The sequence below is a fragment of the Condylura cristata genome, unplaced genomic scaffold (assembly GCF_000260355.1).
Source record: "Condylura cristata isolate star-nosed mole 26May11 unplaced genomic scaffold, ConCri1.0 scaffold00017, whole genome shotgun sequence".
Lineage (NCBI taxonomy): Eukaryota > Metazoa > Chordata > Mammalia > Eulipotyphla > Talpidae > Condylura > Condylura cristata.
This window is the reverse complement of record NW_004567118.1, coordinates 31,910,371-31,923,526: the sequence shown is the minus strand read 5'-3', so window position 1 is coordinate 31,923,526 and position 13,156 is coordinate 31,910,371. Positions and strand designations below refer to the sequence as shown.

The window sequence follows — 13,156 nt, the reverse complement described above, 5'->3', positions numbered from 1 at the left end:
GAGATGAAGACGTAGAAAGGGCAAATTACGAATGACAAACATAATAGAGTGAAAGAAATATAGGAATCTGAAAGATCAACATAAAGCTATATGAGGTAGAAGAAAATGCTGATGACAGACTGTCAAGTGAAAAGGAAAAAGTTTTAAAACTACAAAAGGAAAAACCAAGTAAGTCCACACCCAGAAAAGATTAGAAGGAATTATACAAAATGCTGACCATGACTCAGTTTGGGTAGCAGACTGTGGATAACTTTTCTTCTTATACTCTCCAATTTTTCTTTGGTTAACATGAATTGTCTGTATAATATTTAATGAAGAAAAGTTTACAGTCCAGAATAAACAGATTTATCAAAAATGCTGATGGCTTGTTTTAGTATTTGGAGTGAAACTGCTTTGGAAAGACCAGTCAAGTAAAAGGCAGAACTGCTTATCCATTTTGCTGTTCTACTAACTGACAGACTAGTTAGTATTAAGAACTAGGACCCAAGATAAGTGAAAAGAGCACAGAACAACACCACCATGTACTGATCTGAACACTCAGCTGCAATTTCAAAATTAGATAGTAACCTTCAATTATGTAGGTAATGTCTAAAAAGTCACCAAAAAGGGGCAAAGTTATATAACCCTTGTCAAGGGTTAATCCTGAAATGCATTTCATAAAAGAGGAAATGATAAATTCTCAAGCAATAAATTGAAAAGATTGTCATCTCTGAAGTTTAAAAAAAATTTATTGAAATCTACAATCTATGATAAAGATATATTATGTCATTATAGGAAATGATATGAGTTCACTCTCAAGTTCATTAAGTTATGTAATCTACTTCCTTGTAGCAATAAAATGAAATATGGGCCTGATGTCAGAATATAACATAATTCATGGATCTATGCTTCATGGCATAAAACAGAATTGTTCTGTTCAACATTTACCTACAACTGAAGGAAGATGCAGAAGTTGTACACACCAAAGGCTGTTTGAGTGAAAATGAACTTAGCAGATTACAGTGGAGTCATCAAGCTGACAAAATGTAAAAGGATAAATAAAAATTTTTTTGCTCTTCAAATATAAAATTTTTAAAAAAGTATATTCTGATAGGTATAAATCTCAGGGAAAGACCTGGATCTTTTGGTTGACTAAAGTATGAGTGAAATAGCTGGAACAAAGACTACAGGAATAGTCCTGCCACACTCCTATGAATCCAACCATATCAGGAATCCATACCTCACCTTAGGGAGAACATTTAGAAACTAGAAAAAGTCAAGGGGAGGGAGGCCAGGGAGTAATGTCACTCAAGGCTTAGGGCAATAAACGTCATTATGTTTTACTCTAAGCCCTCTAGAGTCAGCAATGTCACCAGGACACCTAAGTGCAGCACAATGATTTTAAACTGTAGCTTTTGGGAGGCAGAAATAAGGGTATACATTGTAGAGAGAAGAAAACTTAGGGCAGAAAGAAAATGGCAGTGAGCCCACTGCCTCACCTAAAGGTGTGAGAATTTCGTACTGTGTAAATAAGCGAAGGGTTTAAAGTTTTTTGTTTTGTTTTGTTTTAAGATTTATTATTTATTTATAGCATACAGAGCTGAGCCAAAGATGCAGGGGCGGTGGAGGATTCACCAGAGACAGAGCAGGGAACAGAACAGGCAGATCGTTGAAGTACACTGCTGAGGGGAGCAGCGGGCGGGTGGGGAGAGGTCTGCCGCGCCATGTGGTCACCTCCCGGGCGGGAAATCAAACTCATGCTTAAGTGGCTCTAGCTTCTCAGTACTGTGCTTTACCTGCTTGCGCCACCAGGGAGGGCCCCGGTTTAAAGTTTTAAGAGTCTTACTGTAACAAATTACCAGACAGCAACTTCTGTTGAGCATAAAGAAGTATCCAAAATTAAAACTGACTGCCTCATAAGCAGCATACATACATTCAGGCAGAAGCTAAGAGACCACTGGGAACTTTGCCAAAAGGCCTTCAGCAATGGACAGAAGGATGATCGGTGTAGATGACCTCACATGTCTCTTCAGGCAGGAGAGCTCTGATCTTGGGGAGAAGGAGACTGAAGCTGCCTGACACCCAATCACTTGAGACTAACAATGATCTGATGTGGAATGGCCTAATGCATATATCCCACCCAGCGCCCCTGAACCTAGAAGAGGTTAGCAACACGAGTGTCAGCCAGACAGGCCTTGAAAGCCCAATCGTGTTACGTATCTAGTTGTGGGACCTGACAACTCTCTCAAGCTCTCGGGCATCTTAGTTTTCTAACTAGTGAAACACAAATGATACTTACACCTCAAAGAGTTGTTGCAAGGAAAAGTTAAACCATAGCAAACATTTAACAATTTAACCTTTTATTTTTGTTGGCATTAAGGAGAACTCACTTGACACCTGGTTATGGTTACAGGAGTCAAGATACTTATTCCAAGACCTCCATTCTCCCAAAAGATTGGCCATCACTACTGGGAAAATGGAGAATACCACCAACTTTACGTGGGTACTCACTCTCTTCCAGACACTAAGAACTATCACATTTTCTAAGAGCCTCCCAACAATCTGTGATCTATAAGAACTACTGTGATCTGTCTTTCTAGATGAGGAAATTGGGTTTTTAGAGGCTAAATAACTTGCTGAGGTCACAGAGCTAGAAAGTGGCAGTGCAGGATTTAAATATAGACATTCAGATTTTAGAACCCAAACTCTTGGGCCTCTCTGGTGGCCTAGGGGCTAAGTCTCAGCACTATCACTGCTATGTCCTGAGTTCGATCCCCGGACAGGGAGGTGACCCACAAGGCACAGCAGACCTCTCCTATCTTGCCCACTGCTCCCCTCAGCAATGTGTTTCAGTTATCTGCCTGTACTGTTCTCTCTTGTTTCTAGTGAATCCTCTCACCCACTGTACCTCTAACCTACAGTTTTTGTATGCATGATAAAAAAAAAAAATCATCTCAACCATACCACCAACGGTTTTCAATACTGACTATATTTGAATTACATGCGGAAATATTAAAAATAACTCCCTCTGGGACACTCCTGCCCCCACCATCAACTGTTCTCATATAAACTGATCTGGAATAGGCAGGAAGGGTCCCCAGAGTTCAGGAACATGGCCCTAGGCCAGGCTGCCTCCTGGGTGGAAAAAAGATTGTAATGAGCAACTTGCCTCAGCTGATATCCCAGGCAAATCTATTGCTCTGTAGGAATAGCTTTTAGAACCTCAAGATTAGGACTGCTTTTCCAGAAACAAACGTATTCTCAAATTCAAATTTAACCTCCAATGTAAGCCTATGCAAATAAGTATCATATTACAGAAAAGGAGACAGAGATCTAGAAGAAGTTCAATTTGCCCACATTCACAAAGGAACTGCCACTAGATTCTGGGGGGGGAGGGGGGGGGGTTGACCTGGCATCTTAATGAGTTCCAGAAGAATCAGAGAGAAATCTGAGTGGTGAGTGGGCAGTCAGGGTTTCTTCATGGAAAAGTGGCATCTGAACTGAATGAAGTTTGAGACAAGGAAGAGCAAATCAGCAGGGTATGACACATGAACAAGAGAGGAGGCAAAATATCACAAGGCATGTTCCCAGGACGAGAAGGAAACAGGTGTGGTGAAACTTGGGGCCTTCAAGGGAGAGCTGTGAGAAAGGCCTCAGAGGTCTGCTCGGGCCTAGGCTACGCAGGCACATGAATACCAAGCTGCACAGCTGTCCCTGGCCCCAGCCTTCATAGGACTTTTCCTGAGACAGAAATCCACTCAAACAGATGCCTGGAATCCCAGTCTGCAAAGTAAACAAGGTCATATTTCCAACTTGAACTCATGATACAGGTAAAAGAACAATGTCTAGAGTTGAGTTCTGCACCCAAGTTACTCTGTCTGCCAGGAAGAACTGAGGAGTGTCATAACATCTAAGGCAATAGAGCAGAGCAGTTGAGGGTATATGTTTAAGGCTTTAGAGTCAAATAAGCCTGGTTTTGAAACTAGTTTCACTAGCTGCATAACCTAACCCTGGGCAATATACCTCCCTGACAAAATAGGGTAAAAATACATTCCTCGTTGTGCGAAATGAGTAAGAAACAAATATGTAATGTGTCAATTAACACACTGTCTAATAGGGAGGCAAATACTCAGAAAGCAACAGCTATTCTTCTATTTGTCCAACATTTTCTCCTATCATCGAAACAAGTCTAGAGAAACTCAGGCAGCACAGCAGAGGCGGCTTGACAAATACTTAAATTTTCAAATACAAAAGAGACACCTTTTGCATTCATCAATTTATATTAGAGTAGAATAATAAATGTGGCTATGAAGTCATTAAAACACACAACAATTTTCCCTTTTATTTATAAATTACTTTGGGAGACTGGGGCAGATTACTGTATATAAGTAGGATGAACTCTAGGAAACAAAATACCCTAACAAAACACAAAACTAAAATAAAATCACAAACCTGTATCAACAAAGATATTAGCAGTTTCCACCTATCAACCCCGACATTACTCTGACTCCCCTAAAAAAAAGTCTCTCTAGGACACATTCCCACTACATTTAAAGGCAAAGAAAAGCTAACACTTCTACGCCAAAATGAGAAAATGAGTTAAGAGTCGTAGAAGCATGTGTTCTAATCTCAGCTCTGCCACTAACTGGGTGACTTTCTCTGGGCTTCCTCAGACAAGACAATCTCTTTTTATCCAACTCTAACATCTGACACACAGCAGCTAACAGCTACTCAAAGTTTAATAGGTCACCTCAGAAATGGAGAATTCACAAGTGTCTTCCTTTCAGAGTATTTGGATGCGGCATGGACATACAAGACAAGGTCAATAGTACAATACCCTGGGAGGGGAACGTCAATCTTTAGAGGAATGTGGAAAGTTCCCCCAAAACGCCATGTACCTTTCTTCATCATGTCCCGGTCCAGAGCTACGTTTCTTTGGGCAAGATTTACTTCAGATCGAAAATGGAAGCGCTTGGCTCGCTGTTCTTTCTTTTCAATTGCTTCCTGGAATGTGGAGAAAAAGTCAAAGAAGTGAAACATAGGAAAATCAAATCACAAGCACAACATAGTACATCAGCAACAAGCTTGAAATAAACCAGAAAAAAGAGCAACATTGTGCATTTAATGATTTTCTTCAGAGAACTAGATATTCAGTCAATGACTAGAAGAATGTACACTGATACCACTATAATTTGTAGCAACCTCCATGATGATTCCATGCCTATGAATGTGTTGGGGGTATTATGGGAACTCAACGCATAATTATTTGTTGATTCAATGAGTAATGAGCAATACTTTAGTTCCCTGACATTTTATTTATTATTATCCATCATGTAAACAAATCAGAATCAAACCATCTCAGCACCCCAAGTCCCCTGGTATACAAATTGAGATACAAAAAAACCTAAAAGGTTTACTGGCAGTACTTCCGTTAGCAAGAGGGGCAGATGTTCTGATTTCAGTGCTATTTCGAGAAGCCCCACCACCTCCATTTGACATCGCCTGTGTGCAGGGTAATCGCACCTATCACATTCTTCCACATTACGTCTGCCTGAGCAGTCCACTCCCTAAAGCTCTTTCTGGTTTAAAAATAACATTGAAAGAAAGGAACTCTCCTCTATTCTAGGCTTGTGTCCATGGAATTGCCAGTTTTCATCGTTAAATGACAAGAAGCATTGACACGTCCTTGAAAAAATAATCAGCTTCATAAGTTCCTTTTCCAAAAGCTAAAATAAATCCAGGTCCGTGGGTTTCCAATAGCTCTTAGGAACGCTTCGCTAACTGTATAGTGACTTCGGCACACTTACTGAAGGTCTGATTATATAAAGCTGTGGAATTGGTAAAGCACAACACTTGTGTTAGTTCCCAGAGCTTATGCTATTCTTCTTCACTGAAGTCTTCCCAGTACAGATGTCCAGCCTGCCCTCCTCTAGAAACAACTTAAGTACCAATTCTGGGGCTACCCCATCTATTTGCTTCCTTTCCGCCATATATTTGTTTCATACAAAAGCAAAAACTGTAGCATCAAGATTAGTACACAGGCTCCCCCGTTAAGTACAGGCTAATTCTCAATTATGACAGGAAAACATGTTCACTTATTCTATTTTGTTATCTGCCTAAAAGTTGCTAAGTTCTTTTCTTTGTACTTTAAGGAATCTAAGATAGATACACAGGCCTTAAAAAGGGAAGCATAATATTTTTATTTTTTGCTTTCACATATCCATATAACAATATAGTACTATTATTTACTTTTTTCCTCTACAGTTATTTATTTTCTTACATCAATATTCATTTTTGTACAGTAATTGAGCTTCACATTTGTAATTCAAAATTCTGTTCCAGGGCCCTCCCTTCTGGTGCAGCAGGTTAAATCACAGCACTAAGAAGCTAAAGCCACTTCAGCATGAGTTCGATCCCCACCCCAGAGGTGACCACATGGCCCAGCAGACCACTCCTGACCCGCTCTCTGCTCCCCTCAGCAGTGTACTTCGACGATCTCCCTGTTCTGCTCCCCAATCTGTCTACTGTGAATGCTTTCACCATCCCCCTCTGGCCTGTACCCCAGTTCTGTATGCATAAATAAATCTCTAAAAAAACATTCTGTTCCAAACCTAATCACACATTAAAATCAGAAAGAATGTCTAAACTGAATGTCACCAATTAAAGCAACAAATATGTACTCATTGTTTATAAGGAAAATAATAGGTTTGACAATATGAAGAATTACAACTAAATTGGTAATCTAATAATACTACCCACCAGATAAAAGGCAATATTTCCAGGTACTGAGAATAATTCAGCTTTGGTCTTCAAAGTTTAGATATCCACATAATCAGGAACTCTATTCTAGGTCTGCAGCCAGTTAAGAATAAAGGTTTTTTGTTTTCCTAAAGATCTGTTTATTTATGTATATAAGAACTGGGTACAGGCCAGAGGTGCAGGGGTGAGAAGATTCACCAGAGACAGAGGGAGCAGAACAGACAGCTGGGCTGAAATTCACTGCTAAGGGACACAGCATGTTGTGCCATGCAGGTCACCTCCCTGGCTGGGGATGGAACTCGTGCTGCAGTAGCTGTGGACAGATTCGTGGTGCTGTGCTTTAACCCATGTGCCACCAGGGAGGGCCCAGGAATAAAGGTTTTTTACTAAGAGCCTCCTATGTGCCACTTTCCATGCTTTATTTCATTTAAAGGAGAAACAAAAGGAATAAAGGGCCCTTCCTGGAGGTGCAGCACTGTGAAACTGTCTGCACTGCAGCACCAGTTTGATCCCCAGCCAGGGAGCTGACCCACACAGCAGAGGTCTGGCACAACAGACCTCTCCTGTTGCCCACTGCTCCCCCACCTGCAGTGTATTTTCATTCAATCTGCCTGTTCTGCTCTCCACTCTTGCTCTGGTGAATCCTCTCACTGCCCCACACCTCTGGCCTATACCCTAGTTTCTGCTTAAGTAAATAAATCTTTTTTTTAAGAAAAAAGGAATAAAGTGGAAACAGTACCCCTATTTTTAAAGAATAAACATAGAATTATAAAAGCATTCCCAGGCTAGAACCTTTTCTCTGATATGGTTAAACACAGACATCTAGACACAGTGATTTTTACAGTTTTGTAGATTTGAGAACACACAAAAACTGCCAGGACAGTTTCAGGGTACAAGGAGGTATCATTGTGTAATACAAAATTTTAATTTAAAAAATTTGCAATCAAAAAAATTTTTGTATCCAATTAACAATTTTATTTTTTTTAAGATTTATTTATTTATGCATACAGGACTGGGGCACAGGCCAGAGGTGTAGAGGGGTGAGAAACTTCACCAGAGACAGAGTGGGGAGCAGAACAGGCAGATGGACAAAGTACACTGCTGAGGAAAGCAGCGGGTGGGTTAAGAGAGGTCTGCCGCACCATGTGGGTCACCTCCTTGGCCAGGGATCCAACTCCTGCTGCAGTGGCTTTGGAGAGATTTATAGTGCTGTGCTTTAACCCGTTGCGCCAATGGGGAGGGCCCTAAATATTTCTTTTAAACAAAAGAAAAAGAAGGCAAAGGAGCACTGCAGTTCACCTGCCTATCAAAGTGAAAAAATAAATCATGATCTTACCTTGGAGGTGACATCAATTCCAGTGATGAAACTGCCAGCCTTGTTTTCATATCTTCTGCTTGTATCCTAACATGAAGGAATAGAGTGAGTAATGCTAATAGCAGTTAAGGAAAACCCATGATAAAAAACTGCCCAACAACTGATTCCTTTTGGCTAGTCATTCTTTTCAGCATCCTTCCCCCATCCTGACAACCTATTATTATGCAGAAGTCCATCCCTGTAACTCTGAGGTAGTAATCAACCACTCAAGAAATATTTCCTAGCTCAGAGCCTGTTCAAATCCATAGTCATTCCATCTACTCAAGGTATGCATGTAAATGAAAATCTAAAGGCTTTCATGAAAACTATCCAAGATGAGGTACAGTCACTTATCTCCCCAACCCAGACTGGCCACCGTGCCAAGCCACCAGGTGGAGCACATCTTCACCAAAAAGCAGAAAGTCCAGACTCATCAAGATCTCCTGGGGAAAACACAGCACAGTGGAATGAAAAGAGGATGCTATTTAGAAACTGAGCACTCAAGCCACAGCTCTGACATTCTCATTACACTGCTCAATTCCTTTGGCTTCTCTGGATCTATGTTTTGTCCACGTTATCTGGCAACCTTCCTGGCCGCTTTTACTGCTCTCCCATTTGTGCTACATAACCTTCCCAAACTGCTTGTTCCCAGGTCAGAACCTCTGTACCTGCTGTGTCCCGGCACGGAGCACACTTTCTTCCAAATCTGCACATGACTGGTTCCTTTTGTGTCATTTAGGGCTCAAAAGACTAAACTGACCATCCTATCACGTCCTGCTTCCCACTCTGCAGATCCTCCCTGCCCTCTGCACTTTAGGCAACTCACTACCTTTCTGGCGTCTTCATTTTTGTGTATCTAAAATGGACCAATGATTGGAGACTTGAAAGAGACAAAAGCAAGACTTGCTAACATGTTCTGAAAGTAATCCAGGGTAGGTGAGAAATGAAGTTCAGAAAAGACCCACCGGGGCCTGAGCCCAGCCCGAAACACTGGGCAGGTGCCCACCAAACCATAAGCAAACACCTCTCACCATCTCTGCTGTGAGAAAAGACGGCGATCGAGGACCACTGACATTTGGGTTTCCCTAAGAGATGGGGTCACGGTGTGTGTGCTACCCATCAGAGGAGGTGCAAGGGGCCAAAATGACCCCCAAGTCACAACAGAGACACTGAGTTTCCGCTGCTGACAAGTCCAGGGCTCCCAAGTGAGCGCTATGCTTAACAGACACCAGCAGGACGCAGCTCCCCGAGCTGGACGCCCTCGGGACCTGGATGCCGGCGCCACCCGACAGATCCTTCTGGGCCGATCCAGTCTAAGCGCCCGCCGGGGGCTCTCCCATTATCTCAAGTCCCCAGAAATCCCTCCCCTCCTCACCCACCCCCTTGCACAGACCGGTTCGGAAGGGCAGCAAAGGGGTGTCCTCAACTACTCCCCCGTCTCACCCCACCTCCCCCAGCCCATTTCCGGGCGCCCCGGCGTCCTTTCTCTCGCTCCGGGTCCCCGCTGGATCCTGGCGCCCCCGCGCCTCAGCGCCGGCTGCCCTCGCTCCCCCCGCGCAGCTTCCGCAGCCCCAGCGCCGGCCGCCTCCCCTCCGGCCGTCCCCAGAGCCCAGCACTAGCTCCGCGACCTCCTCCTCGCCCCCCGCCTCCCGCCGTACCGGGATCAGTTCCTTAAGCGAGCGCCGAACCGGCACGATCTCCAGCTCGCCCTCCTCCACCTCCATGGGCTCCGGCTCGCCACGCTCCAAACCGGACTCCGCCTCGGGCGACGGGAGCCCCAGGGCCGGCCCCGCCGGGGCCTCCGCCTTCACCGACACTCGCAGGCCCCGTACGGCCGCCATCGCCTCCCGCCGGCCGTACCACTGAGAGCCCGCCCCGCACACCCCCGGCTAGAGCGCCGCCTCCACCGGCCACGGAGGCGCCGCAGCCTCTAGCTAGAGCGTCTCCTGCCTGAGCTGGAACGCCGGCCTCGGTGCGGCCGTCCCCTAGTGACCGGAGGAAGAGGGGACAGCAGGAGCGGGATGGCGAGAGGGCGCTGATGGGGCCTGCCGAGGGGCGGGGCCTGCAGGGGCGGGGCCTGCAGGGGGCGGGGCCTGCAGGGGGCGGGGCCTGTGGGCGGGGCCTGGAAGAGCTCCGCAGCGTCTGAGCTTGGAAAATAGCTACACCCTGAGTAGTAAACCTGTAGTAGAAGCTAAATTTACTGAGTAATGACTCTGTACGAGGTCACTGTCCCAAGTGCTTGAATCCTTACAACCCTATGAAGTAGGTGTTATTTTTTTTTAAAGATTTATTTATACATACAGAACTGGGGTACAGGCCAGAGGTGCAGGGGCGGCGAGAGGATTCACCAGAGACAGAGTGGGGAGCAGAACAGGGGAGCAGCAGGCGGGTCAGGAGAGGTCTGCCGCGCCATGTGGTCACCTCGGGGCGGGGATCAAAGTCATGCTGAAGTGGCTTTAGCTTCTTAGTGCTGCACTTTAACCCACTGCGCCACCAGGGAGGGCTCAGGTGTTATCTTTTACCCCCATTTCACCGATGAGGACACTGAGACAGAAATGCATCCTAGGTGACAGGTTGGTTAACCTGAATCTGAACTGAGCCGGTCTGATTCCAGAGCCCAGAGCTCTGGACCCTGTACCTTTCAAAAGGCAACTTTTGTCTCTTTCAAGTCTGTCACTCATTGGCCCTTTTTACATACACAAAAATTGAGGCTCTAAGGGCCCTCCCTGGTGACATAAGGGGTTAAAGCACAGCACTGAGAGGTTGCCTGCTGCCACTGCAGCATGAGTTGGGTCCCTAGCCTAGGCCCAGAGCTGACCCACATGGCGAGGCAGACCTCTCCTGACCCGCCCGCTGCTCCCCTCAGCAGTGTACTTCAGCTGTTGGCCTGTTCTGCTCCCCACTCTATCTCTGGTGAATCCTCTCACTCCACCCCACCCCACACCTTTGACCTGTATCCCAGTTTTGTCTGCATAAATGAATAAATCTTTTTTTAAAAAAAAGGAAAAGAGCAAAATTTGGTGACAAAAATTTGGTAAACAAATCAGTGGTTGCTAAGGCCTTTGGGGAGACTTTGGGGAGACTTTGGGGAGGGGGTGGGGAGAGCTGAATGGGTGCATCAAGGATTTATAAGGCAGTGAAACTATTCTATATGCCACTGTTACAGTGGCTACATGTTATCATACAGTAGTCATAGCTCATAGACTGTACAACACAAGAATGAACTCCAAAGTAAACTGTGGACTTCGGTTAATAATATGTTGGAACAAAGTTACCACACTACTAATATGTCAGTATTATCTCACAGGTTGGAACAAAGTTACCACAGTAATGCAATATGTTAACAATAGGGGAAAATGGGAGACTGCGATACATAAGGGGATTATAGGAAGACTCTACTCCCACTCAGTTATTTTGTAACCTTAAAGCCACTGGCAGCTTGTATAGGAAGACTCAGCTGGCAGTTCTGGGTTCTACCTGGCTCTTTGCTGACACTCTATGTGATTCTGAGCAAGACACTGCTCCTATACTTTATGGCTCCCAGGGTAGTTGTCCTGGCCAGGAAATGACCCCGTGCTCCTATTTTATTAGTAAAGCTCTTTTTTTGATATATACACTTTAAATGGTTTATTGACAGTGGCAATTTCTTCCCAGAGGGGCCAGGTGATCCACCCAGACATCACCCAGGAGCCAGCACCAAGTTCAGCACAGCCTCTGAGCTTCTCACTCTCACTCCAAAAGGGTGAGCACATCCCTTCATGAACAGACCTTTCATGTTGTGGATGATGGAGCGACTCCTGTCATCCATAAATTCCACACAAACCTGCATGCACTGGCCCTGCAAGCCGGTACTGCCCAAGACTTTGGTGACCCTAGCCAGCTTGGTGGGCTGCACGCGGCTGGTATTCATGATGGTACATGGTGGCGATCTGGCGGAGAGCTGTTGGTAAAGCTCTTACTCAGGCAATCTGGCCTCTCAGATCCAATGGTTCAGGGGGTGGTGACCAAGGCCTGGAATGACATCCCATGGTGGGTAGGACAAAGGGGGTCTTGGAGAAGGTCTTAGAGAAGGGGCAGACTTGACAAATAGAAGCAGGGACTGGGGAAAGAGATGAACTAAGAGGAGGGGTGGTGAAGGACTTGAGAAGCGGGGAGTGAGGGAAGGTGGGGCTGGGTGAGACATGGGTCAGGAGAGCAGAGCAGGCTGATGGCAGGGGTATTGAATGATATGTGGACATCGTGGGGACACAGAAGGATACTGAGGGGGTGGAGGTGCTCAGGGGAGTGGCTGTTGGTAGGAGAAAGACTTGAAGGACTGAGGGGCAGGCTGAGAGGCCACAAGGAGAGGCTGAGATAGGGAAGAAATAGGGACAAGCCCCACTTATTGGGCCCTTGATCTAAAGATGGCTCACCAGAGGTGGGGGTGCTATGGGTGCTTTGCCAGAAAAACATCCTGGGCCTTGGCCTTGAATGAGCTGAGGAAACACTTTGCAAGTATCAGCCATCGATGAAAGTGCACTGTACCTCTAACAGAGACTGGCTTTTACGGATGTATGGGTTACATACAGTTTTCTTCAGAAAAACTATAAAGTGCTCTAGAATAGGATGATCGTATTACTGCTGCAGTAAAACTCCCAAGGTCAAACTCAAAGACCAAAGTTTTACAAGGGGATCAAACATCTAATGAAGATGAAGAAAAAGATCTTTGAAAGCCTCAATTGTCTATGAAAGTACACCAAACTCAAGACCTGCTTATTGGTCTTAGTGTTTGGGGAACATCTGCTGCAGCCAGCACCCCTTCATGAAGAGGCCTTGGGGCGGCATCTCAGGAGACCTCCCATAAGGAGCAGGTGCGACTTTGGGCCATTGCTCAGATGGAAAAAATGGATCAGCGGGCCCTCCCTGGTGGGCAGCGGGTTAAAGCACAGCACTAAGAAGCTAAAGCCACGTCAGCGTGAGTTTGATCCCTGCCTGGGAGGTGACCCACATGGCACAGCAGACCTCTCTTGACCTGCCCACTGCTCCCCTCAGCAATGTGCTTTGTTGATCTGCCTGTTCTGCTCC

At 45.3% G+C, this 13,156-nt stretch overlaps 1 protein-coding gene across 2 annotated transcripts in view; it reads right to left on the bottom strand.

The window, feature by feature from the left end:
- The window catches only part of LOC101637453 (chromosome unknown open reading frame, human C17orf85), a 31,916-nt gene extending 21,979 nt beyond the window's left edge, over positions 1-9,937 (bottom strand). For both annotated transcript variants that reach the window (XM_012726168.1, XM_004684760.2), the window contains exons 1-3: positions 9,751-9,937; positions 8,075-8,140; positions 4,878-4,983 (exon numbers count right to left, since the gene is read on the bottom strand). In XM_012726168.1, the coding sequence (XP_012581622.1) occupies positions 4,878-4,983; positions 8,075-8,140; positions 9,751-9,933 (355 nt within the window). In that variant the 5' untranslated portion in view covers positions 9,934-9,937. The remainder of the gene's footprint in view (positions 1-4,877; positions 4,984-8,074; positions 8,141-9,750) is intronic.
- Between the last annotated feature and the right edge of the window lie 3,219 nt (positions 9,938-13,156).